This window comes from Arvicanthis niloticus, chromosome 6, assembly GCF_011762505.2.
Source record: "Arvicanthis niloticus isolate mArvNil1 chromosome 6, mArvNil1.pat.X, whole genome shotgun sequence".
Taxonomy (NCBI): domain Eukaryota; kingdom Metazoa; phylum Chordata; class Mammalia; order Rodentia; family Muridae; genus Arvicanthis; species Arvicanthis niloticus.
The window spans coordinates 22,104,908-22,132,570 of NC_047663.1; the positions used below are offsets into that span (position 1 = coordinate 22,104,908).

Below are 27,663 nucleotides of genomic sequence, written 5' to 3' on the forward strand. Positions count from 1 at the left end.
CTCTCCCCAGCCTGGGCCCTGTTCCTATCCGGGACTCTTGGCTTCTGGCTGCTTGCACTTGGGCCCAGGATCAGCCCCATGTAAGGCCCTCTGAGCCCATTTGGTGTGCATGCCCGGCCTCTCATCTCTCTTTTGTTTTGCCAACAGGAGGCTTTGGCAGGGCAGGTCTGAATCAGACTGGAGTGAGCTCATGTGTTTACTCAAAGCAGAGGATTGGGTCTTGGTATTTCCTGGGGGATGGGGTGCAGGGGGGTGGGGAGGATACATGCTTGAGTTGGAGGAGGGACCTCTCTTGCCCTCCCTGCTGTGGTGACCACCATTCACAGTGTCTCAGGTTGCTTGCAGGGTCCAGGAGGCTGTCCATCTTACCTGTAGAATGCCCACGCCGATGGCACTGCTTGGCCACAACCTGAATTCCTTACTTCCTTTGACCCCTTTGATTTAAACTGTGGCTTCTCCCCAACCCCCCAGACCATTCCTGCCCCATCAGTGCGGGGGTGGCTCTGTGCTGTCTGTTGGCCAGTGGCCTCTTGTGTGCACCAGGTTGTGTGTGCTCAGATGCCAGACAGAACCTCTCTCGATACTCCTACCTCTAGCTGGCTTGTGGCTCAGCACCAGCGTGATTGCAGGTTGGCTTTTGCCTAGAATGGCTCAGGCTGTGACAGAGACCTGGTGGGCTACTCTGGGTTATCGCTGGGTTGGGGAGAAAGGGTGCCTTCAGGGTCAGTGGAGTAGAAGACCCCTCCCCTCTAATACCCTATTAGTCTTTCTGACTATAGCCCTGGCCCCTTGCCCACAACTTTATCACATCCCATTCATCCCAGCTGAGCCCAGAGACAGGGAACTGGCCTTTACCGCCAGGGGCTTCAAGGCTGATCACAGTTCCATGTCTGGAACTTCATCCTGCCATCCCTTCGCACAGACTCGTCCAGCTTACGACAGGAGAACGGAGCAAGAAAATTCCCTCAAGAACTGTCTAGTCCAGCTCCTGATACTTCGCAGGTGGGGAAACTGAGGCCTAAGTAGGGACAGTGATCTGCCTAAAGTTACTACTGGTCAGTCCAGATCTGGTGTCTCGGGCTCACCTATATCCAGGAACTGGGTCCTAGGTATGAACTTAGACTGAGGTACGAAGTCAGTCAGTCCTGGAGTGGGGACGTACATTTCAGAGGCCCAGTCCCTCCAGATCTCTCTGGACCCCTCCAGCCCACCCCAGCAGCAGAGAGCTGCCCTTCCCCCAGCACTTGACCCAGCCAGGCTCTCCCCAGAGCCAATCAAGGCTAGGAGCAAGTCTGAATCGGCCCTGGGAGCTTCGAGTCCCAGCTGGCCCTCCCTGCCCCGCGGCTCAGGGAGCGGGGATGTGAGCTCCACACCCCAAATCCTTCTGCCTTCCCTCCCCACCCACACTTCTGCCTGGGGCCCAAACATGACAGGGAGCCAGGGAGTCAGGGAGCCAGGGAGCCAGGCCCTTACCCTCTGGCCTTGGTAACACACTCAACACTGGAGACTGTTTGTCTTGCCAACGCCACACCCAACCAACCTAGGCCTGCAGTTCAATCAGCTGGGGGAAGAGGCCTAGCTAAGGGTGGGATAGGGAAGCAGTGGACGACTTGCTCCAGGTCCATGGCCTGGAGACCCTCACCTCCCACCACACTCCCTAGGAGCTTAGAATACCTGGCTGTGGTCTCAACAGCTTGGCTCCTATTCCAACCCCAGCCTCCAGCCCTGAATCCCTGGCAGAGCTGAAGGGAGAAGGGCCTGAGTGGAGGGTCCAAGTGTGATTCATAGCAGAAGAACAGAGGCCAGAGAGAAGTCCCTTAGCCAGTGAGCCACAGCAGGGGCTCAGGGAGGGAAGCCATGGTCTCTTTCTCTCCACAGGCAGGAGACAGAAGGGAGCTTGGCTCCTTCAGCTCTGGAGGGCTGTGCTGTCTGGTGCCTAGGGAAGAAAGGACTGGTCTAGCCTGGAACTGCGGGTTGGCTTGGTGGGCAAGGTGGTGGGATGTGGTACTTGGGAGGGGGCTGGGGTGGCGCAGAGAAGAGGGCAGTGTTTCTGGACTTCGCTGGCCTGTGGTTTTCACATACTAAGGCTTGGGGTTGTGGGGAGAGAGAAAGGCTGATGGGGCATTCCCTCCTGAGGATCTATCTCTGTTCTAGAAAGAACACGAGTCCTGGCTTCCAGGCTGTACTTGGACTGAGGGAGTGAGGATGAGTTGTCTCTCAAGTGCTCCTGTCCTGGAGACAGCCACGGAGGATCTCATGGGGCCCTGTCTGCAGCGGGGGGTTAAGAAGGACTTGCAGGACTTGGCCAGTACCTCCATTTTGTTTTGAGAAAGAATTTCCCTGCGTAACAAGCCCTGGCTATCCTGGACTCGCTTTTGCAGACCAGGCTGGTTTCAAACTCACAGATCTGCCTGCCTCTGCCTCCTGAGTGCTGGGATTAAAGGCGTGCGCCACCAAGCTCAACCTAATATTTCAGTTTTTAAGGAGGGGTTGAGAGACAGGACCTTTTTTGTGATTTTAAAATTCTTTTTCTCCTTCCTTCCTTCCTTCCTTCCTTCCTTCTTTCTATCCTTTCTCTCTCTTTCTGTCTCTCTCTGTCTCTCTCTGTCTCTTTCTGTCTCTCTGTCTGTCTCTCTGTCTCTCTCTGTCTCAGTCTCTCTCTCTCTCTCTCTTTCTCTCTCTCTTTCTCTGCCATGACTGTTATGGAATTCACTGTGTAGCTCCCTGCTAGCTTCAAATTTGGGGTGATCCTCCTGCCTCAGCCTCCTGAATCTGGGATTACAGATGACAGCGTTTGTACTAGGCTAAGAGTCAGTCTTCTGAACTCCTGACGGGCAGGGCCCCAGGCTCTCCTCTAAGTTTCCAGGCTCACTCAAACTCATCTGCGGTTTGCAGCTGCCTGTTAAAAGATTCTAGGTTAAGTCTCGGCTTCCTGGGTTACATAGCTCAGTTCCGTATGAAAGACACCATGGGCAAAAATGCTTCCCAGTTCCCTGTCCAAAAAGCAAGGGTCCTAGGCTCGGAGAAGGCTCAGGATGGGGAGTAAGGGCTCAGTGACTGTCTCTCCGGGGCCTTTAGGTCTGCTAACATTGGTGTGTGTGTGTGTGTGTGTGTGTGCATGTGTGTGCATATACAGCCCAGTACAGTACAGAAGGGTACACTGGACAATGTCTCTGCATCTTTCCCAGGCTCTTGGGCTGGGTGGGTGCTGAGGGCCCTTAGCTCCAATCTCAGGCCCAGTCCCCTGCCTGGCTCTGAGGAACTTCGGGCAGGGTGTGGTGGGAGAGACTTGAACTGCTGAGGTTGCAGCTTTACAGACCCACCCCACCCAGGCTGAGTCAGCTCGCTGGCGGGAGCCAGGGGGGTGGCAGCTTTCCCAGGGCCAGCCTGGGCGAGTCTGCATTCCTCCCCTGCAGAGCGTCTGGGCTTGGCAGAGCCAGGTGTGTTGTGCCTCTCCCAGCCTCGCCTGCCACCCGCACCTGAGCCAGCTCAGCGCTCAGGCTTTGTTAGGGACTCACCTGGCAGCTGCCTAGAACTGGGTGTGGGAACTGCTTGCCTTGCATGTCCTTGTTGGGTGGGGTGCTGGAGCCCCAGTTCCCACAGTAGCCAGGACAATGGCAGAGGGGTGGGGGTGAGATTTCAGTCCCTGCCCACCCCTTTTGTCTCTGCAGTTGGAGGCGTGGAGTTTGAGGGTCAACACAGCATGGTTGGGGGCTTTGCCCTTGCTGGTGGCTGAGGCAGTGGGGGCAGAAGGCTGGGTGTCCTGTGATAGTGGTGTAGTGGTATAGTGGTGGGCCCTGCAGAGGCTGGGAAGCAGCAGGGAGTCACATTATGCTTGCTGTCCTACTATTTGGAACTCTTTGTTTGAATCAGCTGGCAGCTCGGGGTGCCAGGTGGGGTCCTGGGGCAGAGAGCTGGAGTGGGATCCTTTTCCCTTGTAGATACCCAGTTCTGGGGATTGTTACCAACATCCACCACCCTGGCCCTGCTCCTCCAGCTGGGACTGGGAAGGGGTCTGCATAGGGCATAGGTCAAGTTGGCTCTCATTGATGGTAGAGTCTCCCACAATCCACTTCTTCTTTCTGGGTCTTATTTCCTTTCGTATAGAATGAGTATAGGAGCCCTTTACCTTGCTAATGTCATTGGGTAGAATGTGATTCCCACCCCACCCCCCCATTTCCCATGATGCTATGAACAGAACCCAGGGCCTATCTAGTCTTAGGCGAGTGTGCTATTGAATGACATTCCCAGCCCAGAATGTGATCTTTAACCAAAGGTGTGTTTGGGACCTGATGGGATGTACTGAGACCACCTCACCCAGACTCCCAAGTGGGACTGGGCAGGAAACTTGATGACTTTGCTGGAGCCCACATTTCAGTCTGTTTCTGGCCGTAGGACGTCCCCCTCACTTTGCTGACATCCCTTTCCTAGGCCTCAGCAGTTTGGGTCACAACTTGTTTGATCTGTGCTGGATCCCTCCATTAGACTCATTCGAGCCATTTCTTGGGAACCCCGTGGGCCCTGGTCAGGCCCAGGATAACTTGGGCTACAGAAAAACACTTCTCAGGTCTTGGTGGGAACTGACAGGGCTGGCCCTGGGCCAAGGGTGGGCGTGGGAATTCTGTCCTGCACTAGAGGTCAGGAAAGGTGACTGTAGGGTATGGGGTGGGGAGAGAGGTGGGATGGCGCAAGGGGACATTGGGCCTCTGAGGTCTGGCACAGCCTTTGTTGTAAGGACTTGTAGGCTGCCTGGCTGGGCCTGGGTCGGGGTGGGGAAGCAGAGTAGGTACTACTCCTGGGCCCACCCAGTCCATTGCTGGGCTTGGGAACAGGACTAGCCTGAGATGCCCCAATCTGCACACAGCCCTCAGCAACTTTGAAGGACAACATTCCTTCCCCAGAGTTTCTTTGGTCGAACTTCAAGTGGCATTCTAGAGTGGCCTTGGTCCTGGGACAACTCTAGGGACTGGCTTCCTTCCCTCTCTCTTGTCCTGTGCCTAGCTGGGGTGGAGGGAGGAAGATCATCTGTCCTGGAGTGCCACAGCTCTGACAGCCTCGTGTTCAGCGTCCTGTCCTGATGTCCTGATGCTGAGGCTGGTTGAGCATGTGTGTGAGCATGCCTGCATGTGTATATTCATGTGAGTGTGTGTGCAGTGGGGGTGGGGGGAGGGCAGGAGGGCTACTGTGCATTCAGACTGTGATCTCCATAGTTTGGGTCTGGACTGCAAAGGATTCTGGGGACTGTCCTTGAGAGCCAGGTCCAGGGCAGTCTGGGAAATTGTGGGAACAGGAGAAGACAGGCTGGAAGGGAGTGGCAGCTACTGGAATGTGCAGGCCTGGTTCACTCCACCCTCCCTCAATCAGGGTTGGGCCCTCTTGGTAAAGCCAGCACTTAGTCCTTCCTCTAGCTGTCCCCAGCTCTGCCATCAAGCACCCCTTCCTGCTTGCTCCTAGAAGGCACTCTATACCCCCTTGCTTTTTGTTGGGCTATAACCAATTGATCCATCTAGGAAAGGCTTTGGGGAAGACCTTTCTGGAACCTTTAGAAGCTTCTCAGAGTCTTGATGCTGGGAAACCATTAGTCCTTTGTACAGACAAAGCTTTTGTCACTCACGGGGGACCTCATTCTGAGGAGTTAGAGAAGGACACGGCCTGTGGGAGGACTAGTGGGTGGATTTCTAGGTCAGCCCCGCTCCCCAGGTGGCTGTTGAGGACCATGGTCAGCCCTGTAGATTTTGGGTCGCTGTTTGCCAACCTCTGTGAGGGAAGCATGCTTTTCCCTATCTTGTACCTATAAGTTTTAGAACCCAGGCCGCTTTCCCTACTAGGGTCTCTGGCAGGCTGGCCTCCACCTGCCTCTCTAGGCTCAGCATCCGTCTCCGTATCTCCTCCTCGGGCTTGTCTCACACTCTTCCCAGAGAGTGTGAGGTCCTTGTGTGCCACTGGCCTTTACATATGACAGCCTTACCTGTGTGACAGGCAGTGTCTACTGTGACTCCTGTTTGTGCTGAGTCTCTGTACCTGTCCTGCCTCTTGGCTGGCCCAGGGTGCTTAGATGCCACCATAGTTTAACCTGCTCAGGCCTTTGGTGTGCCTCATATGGGTAAGTGTCTCCCCATAGTTATAGCACCCAAGTGCCCCTGTTAGGTTTCCTGCCTAGGCTTCACTTCCAACAGTTCAAAGATGACTTAACTGAAAGAGAACTGAAGGACGAAGGGTCCCTCCAGGGCCTGGTGACTTGTATGTGGTGTCAACACTCCTGGTCCTGATTCTGCTCACTCTAGACTGTGAATGTGGGGGACATCATTCTACCTTGGGTTTGGTATCTCCTGGGAAGATTCTAGAAATCTCTCCTGGGATCGTGGACAGTTCAGGCTTGTACAAGGGTAGCCCTATGAGACTGTAAGGTGTTTTTTTTTTTTTTTTTTTTTTTTTTTTTTTTTTTGACTATAGTGGCATTGGCAGCTTTGTGTGAGTGTGAACGAGTGTGTAATGTGACAAAAGGCTGTAGGACTGAAAACACGGGCCAGTGTGCAGTGCAAAAGTGTGCACGTGTGAGACTAGTGTGACTGTGTGTGTCAGTGTGGAGCTGTGCGTGCATGTACAATCACGTGTGGGCATATGAGTACCTGTCTCTAAGCTATTGAGTGTGGCTGTGTGTGTGTTAGTGTGATCACATGTGAGTGTATGAGTACCTGCCTCTAAGCTATTGAGTGTGGCTGTGTGTGGACCACAGGATGTGGGACAGTGAAGTATGTGTCTGTGTGTCACATGTGTGGTGTGCATGGATATTTCTGAATACGCGCTAGTGCAAGGGCATGCAATTATACTTAAGTGAAGTTGAATGTGTGAGTCCACATGGGAACTGTGTGCAAATGTATGTGTGAGCTGTGTAGGTGTGCAAATGTGTGTAAGCTCTGTGAATGTGAGTTGTGTGAGTTGTGTGTACGCGTGTGAATTTGCATTGGGGAAGTGCTGAACTTGAACTCAGGCCCTCCATCCCCTAAGGCCACAGTCAACGTATGTGAAACCCAGAGTCTTTCTATGAATTCTGGGAAATTCCAGGGAACTGCAGGCTCACCCTCACCCGCAAGGGTTGTTTCCACATTCTAGTGAGAACCTGGAGGCCTTTCACTCATGGTTTCTTTCTTTTTAAAAAAGTAACTTGGAAGAGAGTCAAAATAACACTGACAAAATGTGTGAAGGATTTAAGAGAGAATCATATGACCTTGTACTAGCACATATTCTGAAATGTATGTGCATACCTTACATATGACACACAGACACATACCTTATAGTCTCATATCCCCAGTAAAGACTAAAGATATAGAATCTACTATGTGATATTAGACACTCAACTTAAAAAAATTAATTTAATTTGAAATTATATGAATGTGTGTGTGTGTCTGTCTGTCTGTCTTTGTGTGGGAATGTGCACGTGAATACAAGTGCCCACAGAGGCTAGACGTGTTGGATTCCCAGGAGTCGGACTTCCAGAGCCATTCCCAAGTCTACAGGCAAAACAACTGCAATGTCTGTTCAGGTAGCCCAGAGCAGCTCAGTGCTGCCCTCTGCAGGCGCAGGGTCAGGGTTTCGTGCCTCTCAGCTCCAGCCTGGGAGGAGCCTATCTGGCTCACTCGGTGAGACCCTCTTGCTGTTCACCCACACATGCAGAACATGCTTGGATTTGCATGTAGGGTATTCAAATAGGTGTGCACACAGCCGCTTCTTCCATTGGTTTGTATCCGGTTCGCAGTCGGGGGGGTCATACCCTGTGTAGGATGCGCACCGATAGCAGCTGCTGTTGTTAAAGAATTCTCAGCAAGAAGAGGGTATTCCTCCTGAAGAATAGGGACTGACCCAGGGACCCCCAAACTCATGGCAGGGGAAGAAGCTGGCCTTGGGGTGCGCAGTTTCACGGAGGGACCTAAGGGGTAAGGAAGGAAGGAGTGATATGTGTGGGGCAACAGACACATCGGGGCTTGGTGTAGTGGGAGAGTGGGGGGCATACTAGAGAGTAGTATACTAAGGTATACTAAGGTAGGTGAGCAGACCAGACTCCAGGGAAGGGGTCTGAAGAGTCAGTTGGCAGGTCGGTGGTCCAGCATCCTCCTGAATTTCTCCTCCAGTGTCCTCTCTGTGTGCAAGGATGCAGGACCCTAAGTGACCAGCAGAGGGTGCTCTACCCACAGGATTGAAGCTGAGGTTACGCTCTGCAGCGAGTTCTTTCCAAGAATAGAAAGAAGCTGGAGCCTAGAACCCTTACACTGAGACCACATGGCTTCTCTTTTAGGGCAAGAGGACCTTGGGAGAAGAGAACCACACTGAGGTGGGGTGGGACTCTACAGTGTCCCCTCAGCTTCCTGGTCAGATACTTGTCTTTTCAGCTTCTATTCTCTCGGGTCTCGTGGTGACTTTGAAACAACCTCCAGAAACGTGAAGACCCCTCTGGTCTGCCCTGGAGGTTTTCTTCTAGGCTCTAGAGTCTGTTGAGAATCAGCCAGTCATTTTAGAAAGCTCCTGGGTGTTATAATCCAGGGTTCCACCCGACTCTCTTACTTCCCTGGAAGGCCTGTAGGAGGAGAGATTCCTTGTCTGTCGGAAGCTGGAGTTCTTAGGACCAGACAGAGTTCTTGCTCCTGCCACAAAGGTCTAGAGGCTTCCATGGGGCTGGTTGGTGGGCACAGCTCTCTTCCTAGCTGAGCTTGAGGCTCGGGGGCTGTTCCTCAACGGCTGAGGGGGGATGGAGGTTATGGAGGAAGGCTCTTCAATTCCCAACTCTGGTGACTCCGCCACTCATTTGATCATTTATTTGACAAGCATCATTTGGCTTGTCCATTTTTGGGGACAGAGATGGAGGTGGCAGGGTCCCCTCGCCAGGAAACAGGTGAGGATCCTCAGGAGGGCTGTGTTGTGGGAGCTGTTCCTCAGCTTCCCTTCTCCTGGATTATGTCTGCAATACAGAGCTACCGGCATCCCTGCTCACCTGTTCAACCCAGAAAGCCATCCCCCAGCTTTCAACTTGCCCTGGCCTGTGTCCCACTGACCACCCAGCCCTGTGTCTGTCTTCATATCTGTTCCCAGGCTGTCACCTCAGCCTGAGGTGGGTTCTGGCCACTTCCTGGTGTTACATTCCCTCCCAGTAAGTAAGGTCTTTTTCTCAAACTCTGGGAGCTGGGAGGAGATGGGGTTGCAACAAAGAAACAATGAATGAATGTGACCCGAAGGGACTGTCCATATGGAAAAGACCCACAGACAACCTGGGGAAACCACTCACACAGCACATGTGCGGAGGCTGAGCCGAGTTTGTGAGGCGCTTCACCAGCTGGCAAGGAGAAGACAGGCAGAGGTCAGGAGAGGCCAGCTTATAGGGGTCAGTAGAAACCCAAGAAGAGATTCTGGATGGTTTTATGTCAACTTGATATGAGCTACAGTTATCCGAAAGGAGGGGACCTCAATGGAGAAAATGTTTCCATTGGATCCAACTGTAAAAAATTTTCTTAACTAGTAATTGATGAGGGAGAGCTCAGGCCGTTGTAGGTGGTGCTGTTCTTGGGCTGGTGGTCCTGCGTTCTGTAAGAAAGTAGGCTGGGCAAGCCATGAGGAGTAAGCCATGAGGAGTAAGCTGGTAAGTAACTCTCCTCCACGGCCTCTGCATCAGCTCCTGCCTCCGGGTTCCGGCCCTGCGAGTTCCTGTCCTGACTGCCTTCAGTGGTGAACAGTTCTGTGGAAGTGAAAGCCGAATAAACCCTTCTCTCCCAGATTGCTTTGGTCATGGTATTCCATCATAACAATGAAAATCCTAACAAACCCAGGAAGGATGCTTCGTGTCACCCAGGAGTCAGGAGTGAAAACTGAGTGACCGAGGAGCCTCTTTACATTGGGAAAGGTAACCGTAGACCCCGAAGCACCCGGATCAGCTAGATCTCACTGGTTTCCAGGGCTGCTACAAGTTAGTGGAGAAGCTTGTTCTCATTCATGGCTGGGGAGTGAGAACAGGAGGACAGCCAGGGCTGCAACAATGATAACCCGTCTCAAAAACAAAACAGTCTAAAGGGCTGGAGAGATGGCTCCGTGGTTAAGAGCACTTGTTGCTCTTGCAGAGGACCCACGTTTGCTTCCATCACCCAGGCTGAGTGGCTTACACCCACCAGTAACTCCAGTTCCAGAGGATCTGATACCCTCTGGCCTTGGTGGGGACATGTACACACATGTATGCATACATACATATCTCTTGCATGCACTTGCATGCATACATACATAATAATTAAAATAAATAAAAAAATGAGAAAAAAAGTAAAAAAGTATTAGCCAGCCAGGTGAATGTCTATATTCCTTGGGGGCAGGTGGGTCGTGTAAGCCCAGGAGTTCAAGGCTAGCCTTGGCAGCACAGCAGGACACTGTCTCAACCAAAAATCAAACATTACCTATTAACCCAGTAATCCCATTACCAAAATTTCCCCTAAGATTGTGTTGGCAAAGTTCATATCACTGTATGTTCAGGGATGTATACGATGTTATTTTGTGTAAACAAAAAACATTGGAGTCCAGATGCTTGGCAGTGAAGGAGTGGATGGAAAGAGTCTACTGTTTCAGAGATACTGTTGCCTGGGAGACAGGCCTTGAGAGATGGATAGGGTTTCCTTCTGTGCAATTAAAAATCTATAAAGTCTAGGGATGTATTACAATTGGTAGAGTGCTTATCTAGCCTGGACAATGATCCAGGTTTGACTCCCATATAAGCCAGTGGCTGAAATCTCAGCACTGGGGAGGCAGAAGGACAGGAGTTCAAGGCTGTCCTTCTATACATAGAAAGTTTGAAGCCATCCCGGGCTATATGAGACCTTGCCTTTCTTTCTTTCTTTTTAAAGAATTATTTATTTTATTTTATGTATATGAGTACATTGTAGTTATTGTCTTCAGACACACCAGAAGAGGGCATCAGATCCCATGACAGATGGTTGTGAGCCACCATGTGGTTGCTGGGAATTGAAATCAGGACCTCTGGAAGAATAGTCAGTGTCTTAACTGCTCAGCCATCTCTCCAGCCCAGAACCTGCCTTTCTTAAAACATCTATACATGTAGACACATTAAGAATACGAAAAGGTTGGGGATGTGGTTAAGGAGGGGAATCTATGCTTAGCATGTACCAGGCCCTGGCTTTGGTCTCCAACACAACAAGCAACAAGCAGGCAAGTTAGGGGACAAATGAACAAATCCAAGCACAGCAATCCTGAATAAAATCTGAACCCCTCAGTATCCCTTCCTTGCAGGTTTCTTCTCAGCCTTTGTTCCAGTCCCGTCCCACACAATCTGCAAGCCCAGACATTTCCCCAAAGGGGTTCCAGGAAGCTCTCTCTCCACAAAGCTCTCCTTGGAAGCAGTCTGTGTCCTAGTGAGGCTGGGAAACACTTTGTCCTGTAGACATCTGTGGAAGAAGCACGCTGAAGCTGTCAGCAGATTCTGCCTGGTCCAGGAGCCTGCAGATCCTTGTTCTCAGGCCTGACATCCCATAGGCTCCACCCTGAAAGCTCTAGGGCGGCCTGTGGGTCATGACCCCCTTTTTGGATGTGTGTCACACTTCAGCTATCCTACGTTTCCAATACTTACATTATGATTCATAACAGTAACAAAATTATGAAGTAGCAACGAAATAATTCTATGGTTGCGGGGAGAGGTCACCACAACATGAGGTGTTAAAGGGTCACAGTGTCAGGACGGTTGAGAGTTGCTACTCTAGGACATCAGGGGTTTCAGCCTCTGTCTGGTGGCTCAGCCTCGCTCTCCCCAACCTTAGCCTGTCTTTCCGCTCTCTGAAGAGCAGCTCAGCCCAAGGGCCTGAGCACCTGTAGTTATCTTCCTTGTGTGTGGCTGGTTCCTTCCTCAGCTCCCCTTAGCTGTAGATGAGGACCTCCCTAGACTTGGAGAACACATTATTCTCTGATTTGTTGATCTCACCCAACCTTTCCAGCAGACGGATTGCTCCATTAGGGTAGAAAAGCCGGCTCTTACGTCACCACCCTATTTCCACTGTCAGGGACAGCACCCAGCACAGAGTGTACACTTAGCCAATAGAAGAGAAGCTGCATCTCCCAACAGGCTCCTTTCCCCAGCACACTGATTGCATCATTCTAAGATGCTGACCCAGCTTCCGGCCTTCAGGTATTCCCCAAACACACCTGGCATATATTCACTTCTGCCTGGCTCATTGCTTCCTCCCTGGCTTTGAAACCCAGCCTCTCAGTCCCTCCCTCTGAAACTGCTCAGTGCCTCAGTATGAGTGACTGGCTCCTTCCTCACCCTGCCAAGGTGCTTGTCCACACATTCCTTTGTCAGGGCACAGTGCTATTGTATTCGCATGAAACGCATGTCTGTCTTTTGCTCACGGCTGGCTCTCGTGAAGGGCAGGGCTGGGCTGACTCAGGACCACGTTTCTGAGCCAGCCCAGCCCAGTGTCTGCCACACACTGAGCACAAGGAATGAGTGCTGACTGAAGTCTAACCTTGGGCTCTCACTGTCTGTATCTATTCAGTTGACAGGTAGAGCACATACCGTGTGCAGAGTGCTGTGCTAGACAGTGGGACCAGAAGCCATGTTTTGGCTGTAAAGGATTGCCAGTGTAGAAGAAGAGGAACTTATCTCCCTAACAAATCTAGAACAAGTGAGAAGGTCTAGTGGGCTAGAGGAGTGGATTAGTTTCTTTTTGCTGCTAAAACAAATGATTACCCCAGGGGCTTAAACACACACACACACACACACACACACACACACACACACACACCCCTTTTCATGACTGGAAGATAGAAGCCCAAATTGAGTTGTCATGATGGCTGTCTTCATCTGGGGACCCCCGCAGTGGGCTGCTGGGGTTCTTCACTCAAGTCTCTTGAATCATTGACAACTGCTTCTGCATTTGCGCTGCCTGACGCTGCCTCCAACTCCAGGACCCTAGCAATGATCTAGAGTACCATTTGCAGAGGCCCCTTTGCTTTATGAGGTATAGCTCCCCAGGCCCCCAGGATCAGGGCAGGTACATGTTTGTGGTTCGCAGACACGGATGCTTGCCTTTCGTTGCTCTCGGGCCACTGATAACTGATCGATGTAGTGCCTACTCTTACACGCTCGTCAAGTTCTTACTCGTAACGGGCCAGATAAGCCTAGCTCTCTGGTTCTGCACAGGAGGGGGACCGAAATGGGAAGAGTGACTTACTGGAGGTCACACTGAGCCCAGATTGGACATTAGGATCTCCAACTTGGGGTTCTGAGCCTATTCCACGCAGAACGCAGTCAGGGTTATAGGTCAGGCGATATCTGGTCTTGGGGGCATGAGGCAGCTGCTGTCCCTTAGAACCTTGCTACAGAAAACACATGCCTGTGACACACTGATGACCCTGAGCTTTGAGCTGAAGAACCCCGGAAGGCAGCAGGGCTTCAAGGCTTGAAGGGCGGGGCTTGGGGGAGGGGGGTGAGGGAGGCAGTGTTTTACGTGAACCAAGGATGCTGCAAAAGGATGTCTTGTCTTTGCCACCATCTTTAGAAGAATGGATGATGAGGCAATGGCGTGTGGGCCATATGGCTAGGCAGCTCTGAGCACTACTTCAGAAAGATGTGACTTTTCCTTTTTTTTTCTCCTTTTCTATGTTTTCTTTTGGAGACTGGCCGAAGCCTAAGTGTGTTTTCTGTGGGCCCATTGGGCTTTCTTGCTCTTTCTCTGAAGCTGACACACACTGAGAGCAATGAGCAGGTGCTGACTAAAGTCTAACTTTGGGCTCTCACTGTCTATATCTATTTGGTTCCCAAGTCACCACCAGCAGAGCGTTGGCATATAGCTGCTTGCTGACCTCCACTGTTGGACACACTGGCCTAAGTCAAACAGGATGGCTTTCTCCCCTAGTCGTCCTCATACCCCTCACGCCAGTGCTACCAGGGTTTACAACTTGCCTGTCCTGTGCTTTTCCTGATCCGTCTTCCTTGGTTCTCTGTCTTCTGTTCCCAGGTCTTCCCCTCATGCCCTTCCTGGGTCCTTTGCATCAGTCCAGCCCTCCTTGCCTGCTTTCCCTGTCAGTAAGGCCGTCGAGTCACAGTGAGGAGGGCTGGGGAGTCAGCTGTGGACCAACGGCTGCTACCCTGAGTCAGGATCCACTTGGGGGGAGAAGCACCCGACACACCAGCCCTGGATGAAACCTGACCGTGAGGCCAAAGAGCCAATAAGCTCACCCATCATCAAGGAAGCTTCTCTTTGCCACAGATGAAGACCATTACTGAAACCACAATCAATTAAAATGCAGAGTTGCGGGGTGCGGTCCCAACGGACACATCTACCACATAACTTACGTACCCAAGGCTCAGGGAACATTGTGGAAGAGGGGACAGAAAAACTGTATTATACGATCCAGAGAGACAAGGAGCTTGCTACAAGATTGTGTTTCCTAGGAATGTCAGAAACTACACCCAGAAACATGGCTCACTAACGTTGCTGCCTAAGCATGAGCTGAACAATAGAAATGCTGGTGTTGATGGGGAGCTGATGTATGTGTGTGTGTGTGTGTGTGTGTGTGTGTGTGTGTGTGTGTGCAGGGAGGGAGCCCAAGAAGCCTCAGTCCTACACAAAGAACTACAGTTACAGGCAACTCATGAATGCTAAGAGTGGGAGGCATAGTCTTCCCCTGGAAGAGCACGTCAATTGGTTATCCAATACCAAATGGTTAGGCATAAAAACATACATACAGGCAATGACATACAGACCAAATAGGTTGTATTTATGTATTTAGAAATATATGTGTGGCCGGGCAGTGGTGGCGCACGCCTTTAATCCCAGCACTTGGGAGGCAGAGGCAGGTGGATTTCTGAGTTCGAGGCCAGCCTGGTCTACAGAGTGAGTTCCAGGACAGCCAGGACTACATAGAGAAACCCTGTCTCGAAAAATCAAAAAAAAAAAAAAAAAAAAAAAAAAAAAAAAAAAAAAAAAAGAAATATATGTGAGTGTGTGTGTGTGTGTGTGTGTGTGTAACACCAGTTAATGAAAAGTAGACTCTATGAATTTAAAAGAGAGAAATGAGGATAAATGGGAGAAATTGGAGGAAGGAAAGGGCTCTAACTATATTGTAATCTCAAAAAAATAAAAGGACATATGGGGCCCTGGGTCATCTGGGTAAATCTGGACCACTCAAGGTAATACCTGGAAACTGATTAGAGGAGATGGTGATGGGGTGGGGCAGAGTTGGCTGCCCTCAACCTCCAGAGGTATTCCCCAGCTCCCCCAGACCCCCAGAGGGATCCCCCAGTTTCTCTGGAAAGGTCAGAGGAATTAGGGTATTCACCATCCCTGCCTCTCCTAACTGGGAGGAGACACGTGGCACATGGGGTGTTGTAGGCCCTAAGGAGGTGGAGGGTGCGGTTGCCTCTGGAGCAGGAGACAAATCATTAGTGGGTGGATCTGGGTGGGGCTGGGCCTCCGCACCGAGCTGGGAAACAGAATGGAGGAAGAGGAGGATTCCGCTTGAGGGCGGGGCTGGCAGTTGTGGCTGGCTGGCTGGAAGGATGTATTCTAAGGGATGCCTGATCTGGGGTGGGTGAGGGTGGGGAACCTGGCTGGCCCTGCTCATCTGACCCCTGGCAAGGTGCCTCCGGGTGATAGGGTCTCAGTGTCTGGGCTGCATTGGGAAGAGCGGGGGGGTGTTAGTACAAGGACCTGGGAGTGATAGTGATAGCTTTTGGGGTATTTTTTTTTTTTTTTTTGTCTTCTAAGTCAGGTTCCAGTAGGAGACAAACCAGACAGAACTTTTTTCTACTTCCAATCACTCAATTCTAACCTTTATCCTTGGCTGGGAGGTTCCCTCTACCCCAGTCACCCTAACAATCCTAGAAGCAGTAACTACTACTTACTCATCTGCTTTAAGATAGGCCTCATTCCAAGGACCAACCTTGGGGTCATAGGAGCGGAGCAGCTGGGCAGATGTGGCATGACTTCTGCCAACATCAGTATGCATTTGTTAAATGCCAGCTGTATCCAGAGCTCCTCATTAATGAAGTGAAGGTGGGTAGGCCCAGTGTAAGGAGCCAGCCTTCCCCAGACTCCTGTTCTGCTCAGGTCTCAGACAGGCCTGGCTACAGTTCACTCTGGAGCCTGCTGGCTTTTCAGCAATCTTTGGAATGAGGCTGGGAGTCCTGGCGGGGTGGTGGGAAGGGTAGTTAGCTTGGAGGGTTCTTCTGGAGAACATCCAGAAATGCCCCCCCTCCCCCTGTCCCATTTCCCCATAGGACTTCCTCTTGCCTCTGTTTTCACCTGGGTTTGGTTCCAGTGATCATGGTTCTAGTGTGGAGGAACCCTTGGAGTTCATCCTCCTTCCTGCTCAGTTTCAGTGTGGGCCCAGCTGTTGACAGCTGCGGGGGTAGCAGGGGCCTCTCCCTGTTTGGGTGGAGGGCAAGCCCAGGCAGGAGACTCGCTGGGCCACAAGGCTTCTATGGCCCTCAGTTGCCTGGACGGGCCTCCTGCCCTAGCAGGGAAAGCTGAACTGCTGATGTTCTCGCCAGGCTGACCTGATGGATCCACTCTGCTACTTCAGTTTCCCCATAGTGTTGTGAGGATCTGAGGAAGAAGGCCTAGGTCTTCTTACCCCTGGCCAGGGACAGCCATGCATTGCAGAGGACTGTGGAGAACTTCCTGGGACCCAGAGCCATCCTGTGTTATGTCTTTGTTTCTCCATATGGATGGGACCTAGGCCCTGATTCGTGCTAGACAAGTGCTATTCTTCTGAGCCACATGCCAGACCCCACTGAATTTTACTTTATTTTATTTTTGATTTTTTGAGACAGGGTTTCTTTGTGTAGCCTTGGCTGCCTGGAAACTCGCTCTGTAGAACAGGCTGGCCTTGAACTCACAGAGCTCCACCTGCCTTTGCTCCCCCTGAGTGCCACAGCCACCAAGTTTTTATTTTAGTTTTTAATTTTTAGATTTAAAAAAAATCTGTGTGAGTATTTTCCTTGATTATATGTCTGTGTATCATGTGTGAGGCTGGGCTGTGTCCTGCAGAGGTCAAAAGAGGGATTGGATCCCCTGGGACTAGAGTCGCAGATGGCCTGAGCCATTGTGTAGGTGCTGGGAATTGAACTTGGGCCCCCTGCAAAAGCAACAAGTTCTTTAAACTGCTGAGCCATCTTTCTAGCCTTTTATTTCTTAAAACTTACGTCTATGCTGTACAAGCCTTTAAATCTCAACACTTGGGAGGCAGAGGCAGTTGGATCTATGTGAGTTTGAGGCCAGCCTGGTCTATATAGTGAGTTATAGGACAGCCTGGGCTACACAGAGAAACCCTGTCCCAACAAACAAAGCAAAGCAAAGCAAGGCAAAGATAACAGCAACAACAACAACAAGAACCCCCCAAAACAAAAACAACCTGCACACAGAAACAACAAACAGAGGCAAAATCTAAAACTAACCCCCTCAAAAACACCAAGAGCATAATCTCTGTGTGTGAGTGTATGTGTGTGTGTGTGGATTTATGTGTGTGTGAGTTTTAGTGTGTGTGAGTGTATGTGTGAGTATATGTATGTGTTAGTGTGTTACTGTGAGTGTGTATGAGTGTGTGTGAATGTGAGTTTGTGTGTATGTGTGAATGTAGCTGTGTGTAAGTGTGAGTATATGTATTTGTGTGTGTGAAGGAGTGTGTATGTGTATATGTGTGTGAATGTGGGTGTGTATGAGTGTGTCTATGTGTGTGTTTCAAGCCTATTCCAGAGCCTGGAGGTCAGAGGATAACTAGTAGGAGCCATCTCTCTCCTACCTTGTGGGTCCTTGGAACTGAACCCAGGCCGTTATGCTTGGTGGTAAAGGCCTCTACCCACAGAACCATCTTTCTTGCCCTCTGTTTTTTATTTTTTGTTTTGAGACAGTCTCACTAAGTCACCCAGACTGACCTTGTTTACCCTGTAGCCTAGGGTAGGCCATGCATTTGTTTCTTTCCTGCCTTTGCTTCTCACAGTCTGGTGTTCCACATTGGCTTGTGCTGTCTAGAGTTTGCCTTTTGGCTGGGTAAGGAAGGCTAGCTAGCCAGTCCTTTATTGGGTGAGGCCTCTACGGTCTGTGGTATTAGAACAGAAACCAAGAAACAGATATGGTGGCCTAGAAAAGAGTGGCCTGAAGCTTGCTGTCAGGGATAAGAAATGCTGTGGGGCCAGATGGCAGTTGGGGTGGTGGTGGTGGTAGTGGTGGTGGTGGTGGTAAGACATTTACTGGGGCTTTTGGAAGTAAACAGAGGCCTAGCAGACTCTGCATTTCTAACTGGACCCTGGAAGCTGAGGTCTGGGGTCACTATAGGTAGACACCAGGGATAATTCCTACCCATGAGGGAATGTGGAAAGATGACAACCTTAGCCAGGCTTTGAGAAAGCTGGAGGCAGGGTTTGCTTGGGACTGGAGTCTAGGTCAGAGGGATAGGGTGACCTTCTACCCACTGGCCCACAGTTGAGGAGAGCAGAGGAGCAGGGAGACTGGGGGAGGGGCTGCAGGGAGTGGTCTGATGGGCAATCCAGAGACCAGCTGGTATAGAGAAGACAGTCAGCTCTTAGAGGAGAGGGGCTTCTTAGGAGTGAAGCTCTGGCAGCATGAGGAGCGTAGGCCTCCATAGTAGGCCTTTCCCTGGGAGGGTAGCTGGGGTAGAACTTGTTTCTGGTCCACTCGGGTGAATGCAGGTTCTGCCGGTTTCCTTTTCAACCCCCAAGACAGTCTAGATTGGCAGAAAGTCCTTCTTGATATCTAAGCTTGTGGTGGCCACTGGACATTTCTCTTTCATCTTGGCTCTGAGGTTCCCTTATCACAGGCCAGGTGGAAATAGGTTGAAGCCAGTGCCCTTTCCTTCTCTCTCAGAGAGTTCTTACTCACAGATCTTACTCTCGTGCCTCAGGTGAGAAGCAGCTTCCCGTGAGAGCCACCACTTCTAAGCTTCTAAGCAAGAGGTCTATGCAGCAACCTAGGAGTTCTGGGCTACATGGGAAACCCAGCTGCTTCCCTGTCCCTGAATGTGGGCAAGAAGCCCAGGCCACCCGTGTGTGCCTCCCATTTCTGCCTGGGCCCCGGGCCCTGGCCACCCCTGGAGGCTCCACATTCAGACAGGCTCTGCTCAGACGCCAGTGTCCTGGCAGCACCTAAATCATTAGTGCCGCAGAGATTAGGCGGCTAATCTCCTTGTTGGGTGGAGCGGGTGCCAGGCTGTGGGATCTCACCGCTCCCCTGCAGGGGTGGCTGCTGACTCCCAGGACTGGGATGTGGCTTTTCCTTGGGGCCTGACTCCTACTCGGGGTAACCCTGGTAATAGTCCTGCTTTTCTGTGGCTCGCCCTCCCCTGGTGCTATCTCTGGGAACCCTCCGGGTCTGCTTTCCTCAGTTGTGAGGCAAGTGAGCAGGGGCCACACTTTTTCTCTGGTCTCAGGCTCGGTCTCCGTCCTCCACACCCACTTTCTACCTTGTCATAGCTTTGCCTGAATCAAAAGACTTGAGAGATATCAGTGGGTTTCTCTTTTATTTAATAATTATTATTAGTGTGTGAGTGTGTGTGTGTGTGTAGCATGCTGTGGTGTGTACGTGGAGGTCAGAAGACAACTTTGTGGAGTCAGTTCTTCCTGCCTTTACCATGAGTTCTGGGGATGAAACTCAAGTCATCAAGCTTGTCCAGAAAGTGCTTTACCCGCGGGGCCATCTTGTCTACCCTGATTTCCTTTTATAGATGAAGAAACAGATACATACTCATTGGCTTCTTGAGAACCTAAAGCTCCCTTTTTGCTAATGGCCATATTTCTTCTTTCTTAGTTAGGGACCCACAAGTCTAAGGCTGTATCTTACCTTGAAAGCTTGGAATAGTTCTAAGAGAGCTGAGGGCTCCCCCAACTTAGATGGAGGGGCTCTACCAAGACCATCATGTACCAGGGGCGAATATCCACGTCTTTCTCCCTGAGACCCTGGAATGCCAGGGAGGGACCAGGTCTGCTTCCTGGGCCTGTGGAGCCTTGTTTGAGGCCCTTCCCTGCTCCTGGGCTAAATTCTTCGGACTCCCCCCCAAGAATGAGCTCAGCTGCCTAATTGTGGCTGAGGATGAGAGATCACCATGCCCCGGGGCTACAGCTCCAATACCACCTTTGTTTTTTGGAACAGAACAATGGACCACTAAGAGGTCACCCATGCCCAGGCTGGGCAGACACAGGAGGGGGCCTCAGGATACAGGGATGAATTACACAAGTCCAGCCCAAGCCTCAGGCCTGGTGGCTGGCTGTAACAGAGGCAAATTACAAGGTTGGGGTTTTGGCTTGGACTTCAAGGATCAGGGGCTTGGTCAGTCTCCCTTCAGTCTGGCTATAAAGGATAGCCCAGGGTCTCCATCTAGTCCAGACCCTGTTGCTTGACCTGAGGATAACATGGCTTCTACTACCAGCATCCGCCAGTTTTCAACCTCCAGCTCTGTTAAGGGCCTTTGCGCTCCTGGCATGGGGTTCTCCCGGATGTCCTCTGTCCGTGTTGGGGGTGCCTGCCGGGCTCCCAGCCTCTTGGGAGGTGGAAGTTGTGGCAATATGTCGGTCACATCCTCCCGATTCTCCGCAGGCTTAGGAGGCGGCTATGGTAGTGGCTACGCTTGCAGCCTGGGCGGGGGCTTTGGCTCCAGTTTCGGTGTGTCGGATGCCCTCCTAGGGGGCAGTGAGAAGGAGACCATGCAGAACCTCAATGACCGGCTGGCCACCTACTTAGACAGGGTGCGTGCCCTGGAGGAGGCCAACACTGACCTGGAGGTGAAGATCCGTGAGTGGTACAAGAAGCAGGGCCCTGGACCTGCTCGTGACTACAGCCCCTACTTCAAGACCATAGAGGACCTGAGGAACAAGGTGGGAGCTTCTTACCTACCTTCTGCTGTCTGCCCACGGTCCATCCCCAGAGCGGAAGACGTCCCCACCGTAGACCACCATTTGGCCATTCACCCCTCCCCCTCTCACATCTCTGGAATAACCCTGTGGTTATTCTCTGGAATGAGTCTGTGGGGGTATCCTGGGCTGTGTGGTCTTTGGGAACTCCCCAAGAAGATGGAGGAGAACTTATCTCTTCCCATGGAGCTTATCTGCGGTGGGTGATAGAGGAAGGATGGGACAGCTTCAGGACATTGAAGCTATAGCATTGTGGCTATGGAGGATTGCCTGATAAAGGGTGTGGGAGGTGGGCAGTGTCTCGTATGGATGCTGTGTGCGACACCAGGCTAGGTATGGTCGTTTTTTTCCCCCTGTAGCCTCACCCTTCTCCAGGTAGCCTTCCTTGATGGAGGACACTTGTCTTTTATCCCAGAATCCTGGTATTCCTTCAACACTTTGATGGTCAGCCTATGCTCTGTTTCTTGTGCTGACTTCAGAGTCTGTATGCTCTCAAGGCTGTGTTAATTGTGGGTCTCCCTCCCTCTACAATGACTCTTTTGGGGTCTGTTTTTCAACTCAGACTGGAAGCTAGCCTGACTGAGGAGGACCCTCTCTCTGCCCCTTACATACTTTCTTGATCGCTAAGAAAATGGCTTTGGCATTTGTAAATGTGGCCATCCAGGTCTTAGCACAAACCTACTCTGGGAGGGTCTGGGCACTGAGCCCAATGGGAAGCAGAGGTTGAGGATCATTGAGAGACAGGCTAGCCACAGACTGGTCCCAGGCAGCTGTGAGGTCGACCCAGGCTTTGGGGCAGAGATCCAGCCCTACGGCAGTCTAGTGAGGGGCTTTGTCTGCTCCTGCCTGGGTCCTCCACCTGGCAGGGGAGTCCTGCAATCTCCTTGGAAGCAGAGATCCTAGCTGTGCCAGATCAGATACCAGACTTTGTTGGGGCAGCGGGGAACCCAGGGGAGTCCTGGTGAGTCAGTGCTCTGCATTTTGGGGTTGGCCAATACTTCGCCATCATTCTCAGAGCAAAGTTCACCCCCTTCCCTGGATTCTCATACCCTACCCTCAATATTCTGGTTAGGCTTCCTGGCACACTGTATACCGAGTACCTGGGTACACAGAAATTTCCAGGTCTCTGTAGGCTACAGATGTAAAGAAGAAGGGAAGCCCTTAGGCTCAGCCTGACCAGGTCACTGCATGGAACTTAGGGCCTGGAGTAGGGTCTTGGAGAGGGTTGAGGAGGCCCTAGACATAGGATGGTTCCTATTTTCCTCCTGGGTCAGCCTTAAACCATAACAATTTCCACCGAGCTCCTGCCACCGGGTGAGTACTCCTCCCTTCCCCCAATCCCATTAACACTCTTGCTTGGGACCAGCCTTGGGCATTTCCAACAATATGGACTTCTTGTATCTTCTTGAGCTCTGCCCTGGCTTTGAGCAGGGGCCGGTCATAACCTCATTAATCAATTAATTGGTCACATAATTAGATAAATACACCCTGGGGGCTGACTGTGGGCTAGGCACTTTGCCCAGGTCTGGAGAGTCCAAAGAGAACCAGACAGGTATGGCCTCGTTCCATTCCCATGTTGTTCTGAGTCCAGGGGGTGGGGGTGGGGGAGCAGCAACTAACCAAATAACCACACATGTAGTAGAAACTGAGATAAAATGATGAGATAAGAAACTGAGATAAGATTGTCCCAGAGATGGTCATGGGCTACCAGGGAGACAGCAGGGAGATGAGGGGGGGAGGGAGATGCAGCAGCATGCGGGGGGGTGGGGGAGTGGGGGATTGGTAGAGCTTTCTGGAGTAGGTAGGGGTGAGCCTGGAGGGGAATTTAGTTGGGGATAAGGCTCAGGCAGCTTAGACCCCATGATGACAGATGACAGATGACAGATGACACAGCCTGTTTCTCTATGTCATGGTGTCATGTCCCATCACTCTGTGAGTCCTTGGGGGCTCGGCAGTTCCTGAAACCACAGCTGGGTGTTTAGAGGATGAGACCAAAGGGATGCCTGTCACCCCTCCTATGCAAGGCTGCATGCAAGCAAGGTACAGCAGAGCCTTCTGGGGCTCTGTGGTGGGTACTTGCTCACGGAGTTCACCATCACCCACAGATCCTGGCAGCCACAATTGACAATGCCAGCATCGTGCTACAGATTGACAATGCTCGCCTGGCAGCCGATGACTTCCGCACCAAGTGAGTCTATCCCTGTGGGCTGCCCCGGGGAGCTGCTGGTGGAGCTGCACACAGCACAAACACGAGGTGTGACCGTGCTCTCTACCTCCAACCCTGCAGGTACGAGACAGAGTTGAACCTGCGTATGAGCGTGGAGGCTGACATCAATGGCCTGCGCCGGGTGCTGGATGAGCTGACCCTGTCCAGAGCTGACCTGGAGATGCAGATTGAGAGCCTCAAGGAGGAGCTGGCCTACCTGAAAAAGAACCATGAGGAGGTGAGGCCAGCATAGGAGACACTGGAGAAGCCCTCTGTGGAGCTGGGTCCGCAGAACATCTGCAGGCTGGGTTAGGCTGGGTTTATGTACTAGGTCCAGTCCTCATCACTAGTGGGTTTCTGGCCTGGTGCTGACCCTCAGTGAACCTTGAGTGAAGTGGGAGGGGGTGCGAGGGGTGGTTGGGAGGGGGCGAGGGATGTAGGGGATGTTCCTCCAGAGACCTCCTTCCACCCATCCCTGCAGGCTTGGCTGACCGTGCAGGAACAGTTAACTCACTAATGAGTGAATCAGGCTAACACACAGTACTAATTATTATAATTAATTGTAATAAGGTGCATTTGCCCAACCTTACAACTGATTCACGACAGTTACTTCCACTGATAACTGACAATGGCTCTTGCCCTTCTCTCTTGGAAGCAAAGAAATAGAGGCTCAGAGAGGGCTAGAGACATACCTAGTGCTGCACGGTGACTTGACCTCGTGCCTGTCTGACTTGTATCCATCCACATGAGGGTCTGACTCCACCTCTCTGCAACTCCCCATCCCCTGATTCCCTTTTTTAGAGACTTGAGTTTTATGTACTCGGAGTGCAGTCCAAGGATGGAGGTCTAAGACCCTGCTTAGGATCCAAGCAGCGTGCCTTGGTGGCTTCCTTCCCAGCTCAGCACAGCCTGTCCTGGGCTGCAGGAGCTTGATTCCCATGTGCAGGACACCCAGAAGGTGCTTCCCTTAACTTTGAGGCTGAGTGCATAACTGTGGTCTGGCTTGGACCGATGCCACCATCGGGTGACTAACCCCATGCTTATGCTCTAGGGTTGATGGCTAAGGGACAAGGCTAGGGGTCAGGAAGTAGGGTGAGGTTGTCTTCTCTTCTCTTTCCCCTCACTGGAGAACTATCAGCTTTCTCTTACTTTACACAAATTCGAATGTAGGTGCTAGGCACGAGTGTGTCAGGGTGTTTGTTAGGGGGAGACTGATGGAAGCCACATCCTGCTGAGTACAAGGTCTGCCACCCTTGTGGCAGCTTTACATGGGAATTGATGGCCTGGCTGTCTGCCTGCTTCCCCAAGGACCAGGGATTCCTCCCAGAATGGCTTTGGGTGATCTCCTGGTGTCCTCTCTGCCTAGGAAATGAATGCCCTTCGTGGCCAGGTGGGCGGGGATGTCAACGTGGAGATGGACGCAGCCCCCGGAGTGGACCTGAGCCGTATCCTGAATGAGATGCGAGACCAGTACGAGAAGATGGCAGAGAAGAACCGCAAGGATGCGGAAGAATGGTTCTTCACTAAGGTGGGTGGCCGTGGGCGGCAAGTGTGCTCACGTGTGGTTGTGCGTGTTACCCGCTGGCATGGCCGGGGTCACTCTCAGACACATTGGAAAGCACTCAGACCAGTGCTCAGGTTTTAAAGTAACTGTGAGGCCCGGAGAAGCTCAGACACACATGACTTTCCCTTGTAGCTATGGCTGTGGCCTGGGGAACTGATCCAGGCCACCCAACCTGGCTCCACCCACCACAGGTGTTCACTGCATGTGTTTGGATATGTAGTGGTGGATAAACACCTACTGAACGAACATTTGTGGGGCTTGGGGGCAGTCACTAGCACACCAATAATCTCCAGTGCCTGCTTTGAGGTGTTGTAGTTCAACAAGGGTCCCTTGCAAGTTCTAGATACATTGAATGTGTTCCCTGTGGGCACAGAGGGGCTCTGGATGCAGGTGCCTATGAGCTTCTCTGAGGCTGGAGAGGGGTAGTTCTGGAAGGATAGGGCTTAGGGACAGCCCCCATCCTCTGTTCCCTCTGAAAGCCTCCTTTAGTCTCAATGTTACCCTGCCTTCCAGACAGAGGAGCTGAACCGAGAAGTGGCCACCAACACGGAGGCCCTGCAGAGCAGCCGGACGGAGATCACAGAGCTCCGTCGCTCTGTGCAGAACCTGGAGATCGAGCTGCAGTCCCAGCTCAGCATGGTGGGTCCCTGTCCCTGTTCTGCCTGGTGCTTGTCACTCTTGTTGAGCTCTGACACACAGAACCCCCACTTGGAGAACCAGAAGCAACCTGTTTAGCCCACCCCACTGGGTCTCTCTCTGCCCCAGTTACAGTTTATATGTCACTCAGCTGGGACTACGCTCCCTCCCAGGTGGGTGTCATCTCTGGGGAAGGGCCCAGCTCTTGTCTCACTGTCAATCTGTCCCTTGGGCCACAGAAAGCATCCCTGGAGAACAGCCTGGCAGAGACAGAGGCGCGCTATGGGGCACAGCTGGCGCAGCTTCAGGGCCTCATTAGCAGCGTGGAACAGCAGCTGTGTGAGCTGCGGTGTGACATGGAAAGGCAGAATCATGAGTACCAGGTGCTGCTGGATGTAAAGACCAGGCTGGAGCAGGAGATCGCCACTTACCGCCGCCTGCTGGAGGGAGAGGATGCCCAGTGAGTTGGGGGGGGGGGTGGTGGTCTAGGCACCTACCAGGTTGGGCTGGATACTACCTTGTCCAAGAAATGTCAACAGTTCCATGTGAATGTGGAGGTGTGCAGGGGTGAAGTGATAGAAAAGGCACAGGTCTGACTCATGAAGGTTGTCATGAGTACCATCTGAAAGCATGTAGACTAGATCTTGTGGGCCATGGGGAGCTATGGAGTGACATGGAGCAGAATGACAGGCATCTGGGTCTTTGGGAATATTTGCTTTGGCTACTGAGGGAAACATGGGCCTGAGTGGAAGTGGATGGGCAGAGGAGTGGCTTCAGGAGGCTGTGGAACAGGGAGTCTGGTCAGCTGACAGAATCTCCAGAGGGGGGTTGTGTAGACAGAAGAAAGGTCTCCCTAAAAACAGCAGGACAGGATTCATGCGTGTGTGTGTGTGTGTGTGTGTGTGTGTGTGTGTGTGACAGAGAGAGAGAGAGAGAGAGAGAGAGAGAGAGAGAGAGAGAGAAGGAGAAGAGAGAGAGGGAGGGAGGGAGGGAGGAAAAGAGAGAGAGGGAAGGAGAAGAGAGGGAGGGAGGGAGGAAGAGAGAGAGGGAGAAGAGAGGGAGGGAGGGAGGGAGGAAAAGAGAGAGAGGGAAGGAGAAGAGAGGGAGGGAGGGAGGAAAAGAGAGAGAGAGGGAAGGAGAAGAGAGGGAGGGAGGGAGGAAAAGAGAGAGAGGGAAGGAGAAGAGAGGGAGGGAGGGAGGAAGAGAGAGAGAGGGAGAAGAGAGGGAGGGAGGGAGGGAGAGAAGAGAGAGAACATGGCTTACAGTTGCTATGCAATAAATGCTGAGGGAATCTGAGAAGGAGTGGGTAACAATGACCCTGGGTTTCTGGTTTGGATGACTGGTCTAGTGTGACCAGTGACATCATTAGCCTGGACAAGGTAAGGTGCCTGGCAAGTGATACTTTGATTTGGAGTTGGGAATGTTGATAAAAGTTTCCATGGGGAGCCAAGAGTGTCCTGGGGTCTCCATAGGAAGTCAATAGTGTCCTGGGGTCTCCACGCTTAGCCACAATTCTAGACTTTGCTTTATAAAATGGTGAATTTTGTCTACAGTCTAACCAGTGTCTCTTGCTTTAAAGAAAGGAGTCTTATTGGGCCCTTCAGGATATGGAAATCCATTTGTGCAGTGTCTCCTTGTAAATCCTGGTTTAGTAGCCCACAACATAGCCACAAATGCCCTTGGCTATTTCTTTTCTCCCTCCTGTTTTGAGGAGCCTATAGGATTTGAGTTTTGGTTTACGCTGTTTTCTGTGAACTCTTAGCTGTGATTTCCCAATTTGTGGGATCTCTCTTACTCTTTTGGGGTCTCCTCAGCTGCCCATCCTTCCCAGAAGTGCTCCCTGGGGCTCTTTGCTTGTGACACCTCTGGGATGACAGGTCCCTCTCTCCCTGCAGCCTGGCTACTCAGTACTCCTCATCCCTGGCTTCGCAGCCCTCCCGAGAAGGTAAGAGTCTTATCCTGTCCTGTGTATGGGACATGGTGGGGAGGGGGAGATTAGCGGTGCTACAACCTAGCTGGCAGGTTGGGTAGGGGCTCCTGCTTGAACCTTCCTATGACCCCTTCTCTGCTATCTGTAGGCACGGTGACCAGCCGCCAGGTTCGCACCATTGTGGAAGAAGTCCAGGATGGCAAGGTGGTCTCTTCCAGAGAGCAGGTGCACCGTTCCACCCACTGAGGTCCTTTTCTGCATACAATAGCCCTGGCACAGGGGCTTACGCTGCTGGTCCCTGCATCTACTGCCATGCCTGAATTCCCATGAGCTAGCTGTTGCCTTCTGTGTTTGGTTTGTGCTGCCCCTTACAGAGAGGCCCCTTGGGTTGACCCCAGAAATCGCTAATAAAGCTTTGAAGA

At 51.9% G+C, this 27,663-nt stretch overlaps 1 protein-coding gene across 3 annotated transcripts; it reads left to right on the top strand.

Moving 5' to 3' along the window:
* Nucleotides 1–265: 265 nt before the first annotated feature.
* Nucleotides 266–27,626, top strand: LOC117711923 (keratin, type I cytoskeletal 42). Of its 3 annotated transcripts, none has more exons than XM_076935811.1 (8): nt 266–1,002; nt 23,011–23,093; nt 23,193–23,349; nt 24,478–24,639; nt 25,189–25,314; nt 25,551–25,771; nt 27,207–27,256; nt 27,390–27,626. In XM_076935811.1, exons 3-8 carry the CDS (start codon nt 23,218–23,220, stop codon nt 27,485–27,487), a joined length of 789 nt encoding a protein of 262 aa, XP_076791926.1. In that variant the 5' UTR covers nt 266–1,002; nt 23,011–23,093; nt 23,193–23,217; the 3' UTR covers nt 27,488–27,626. The 3 variants fall into 3 exon arrangements, with proteins under 3 accessions (XP_076791926.1, XP_034363760.1, XP_076791925.1); XM_034507869.2 differs by lacking the exon at nt 266–1,002 and adding an exon at nt 20,408–20,869; XM_076935810.1 differs by lacking the exons at nt 266–1,002; nt 24,478–24,639 and adding an exon at nt 20,408–20,869 and having other exon boundaries at nt 25,198–25,314.
* Nucleotides 27,627–27,663: the final 37 nt, after the last annotated feature.

Coding starts and splice junctions, on each gene's coding strand:
- LOC117711923 (XM_034507869.2), top strand. CDS start 20,408: ATGGCTTCTACTACCAGCATCCGCCAGTTTTCAACCTCCAGCTCTGTT. Junction 25,315..25,550: donor TGCAGTCCCAGCTCAGCATG/GTGGGTCCCTGT, acceptor CTTGGGCCACAG/AAAGCATCCCTGGAGAACAG. Junction 27,257..27,389: donor TTCGCAGCCCTCCCGAGAAG/GTAAGAGTCTTA, acceptor TGCTATCTGTAG/GCACGGTGACCAGCCGCCAG.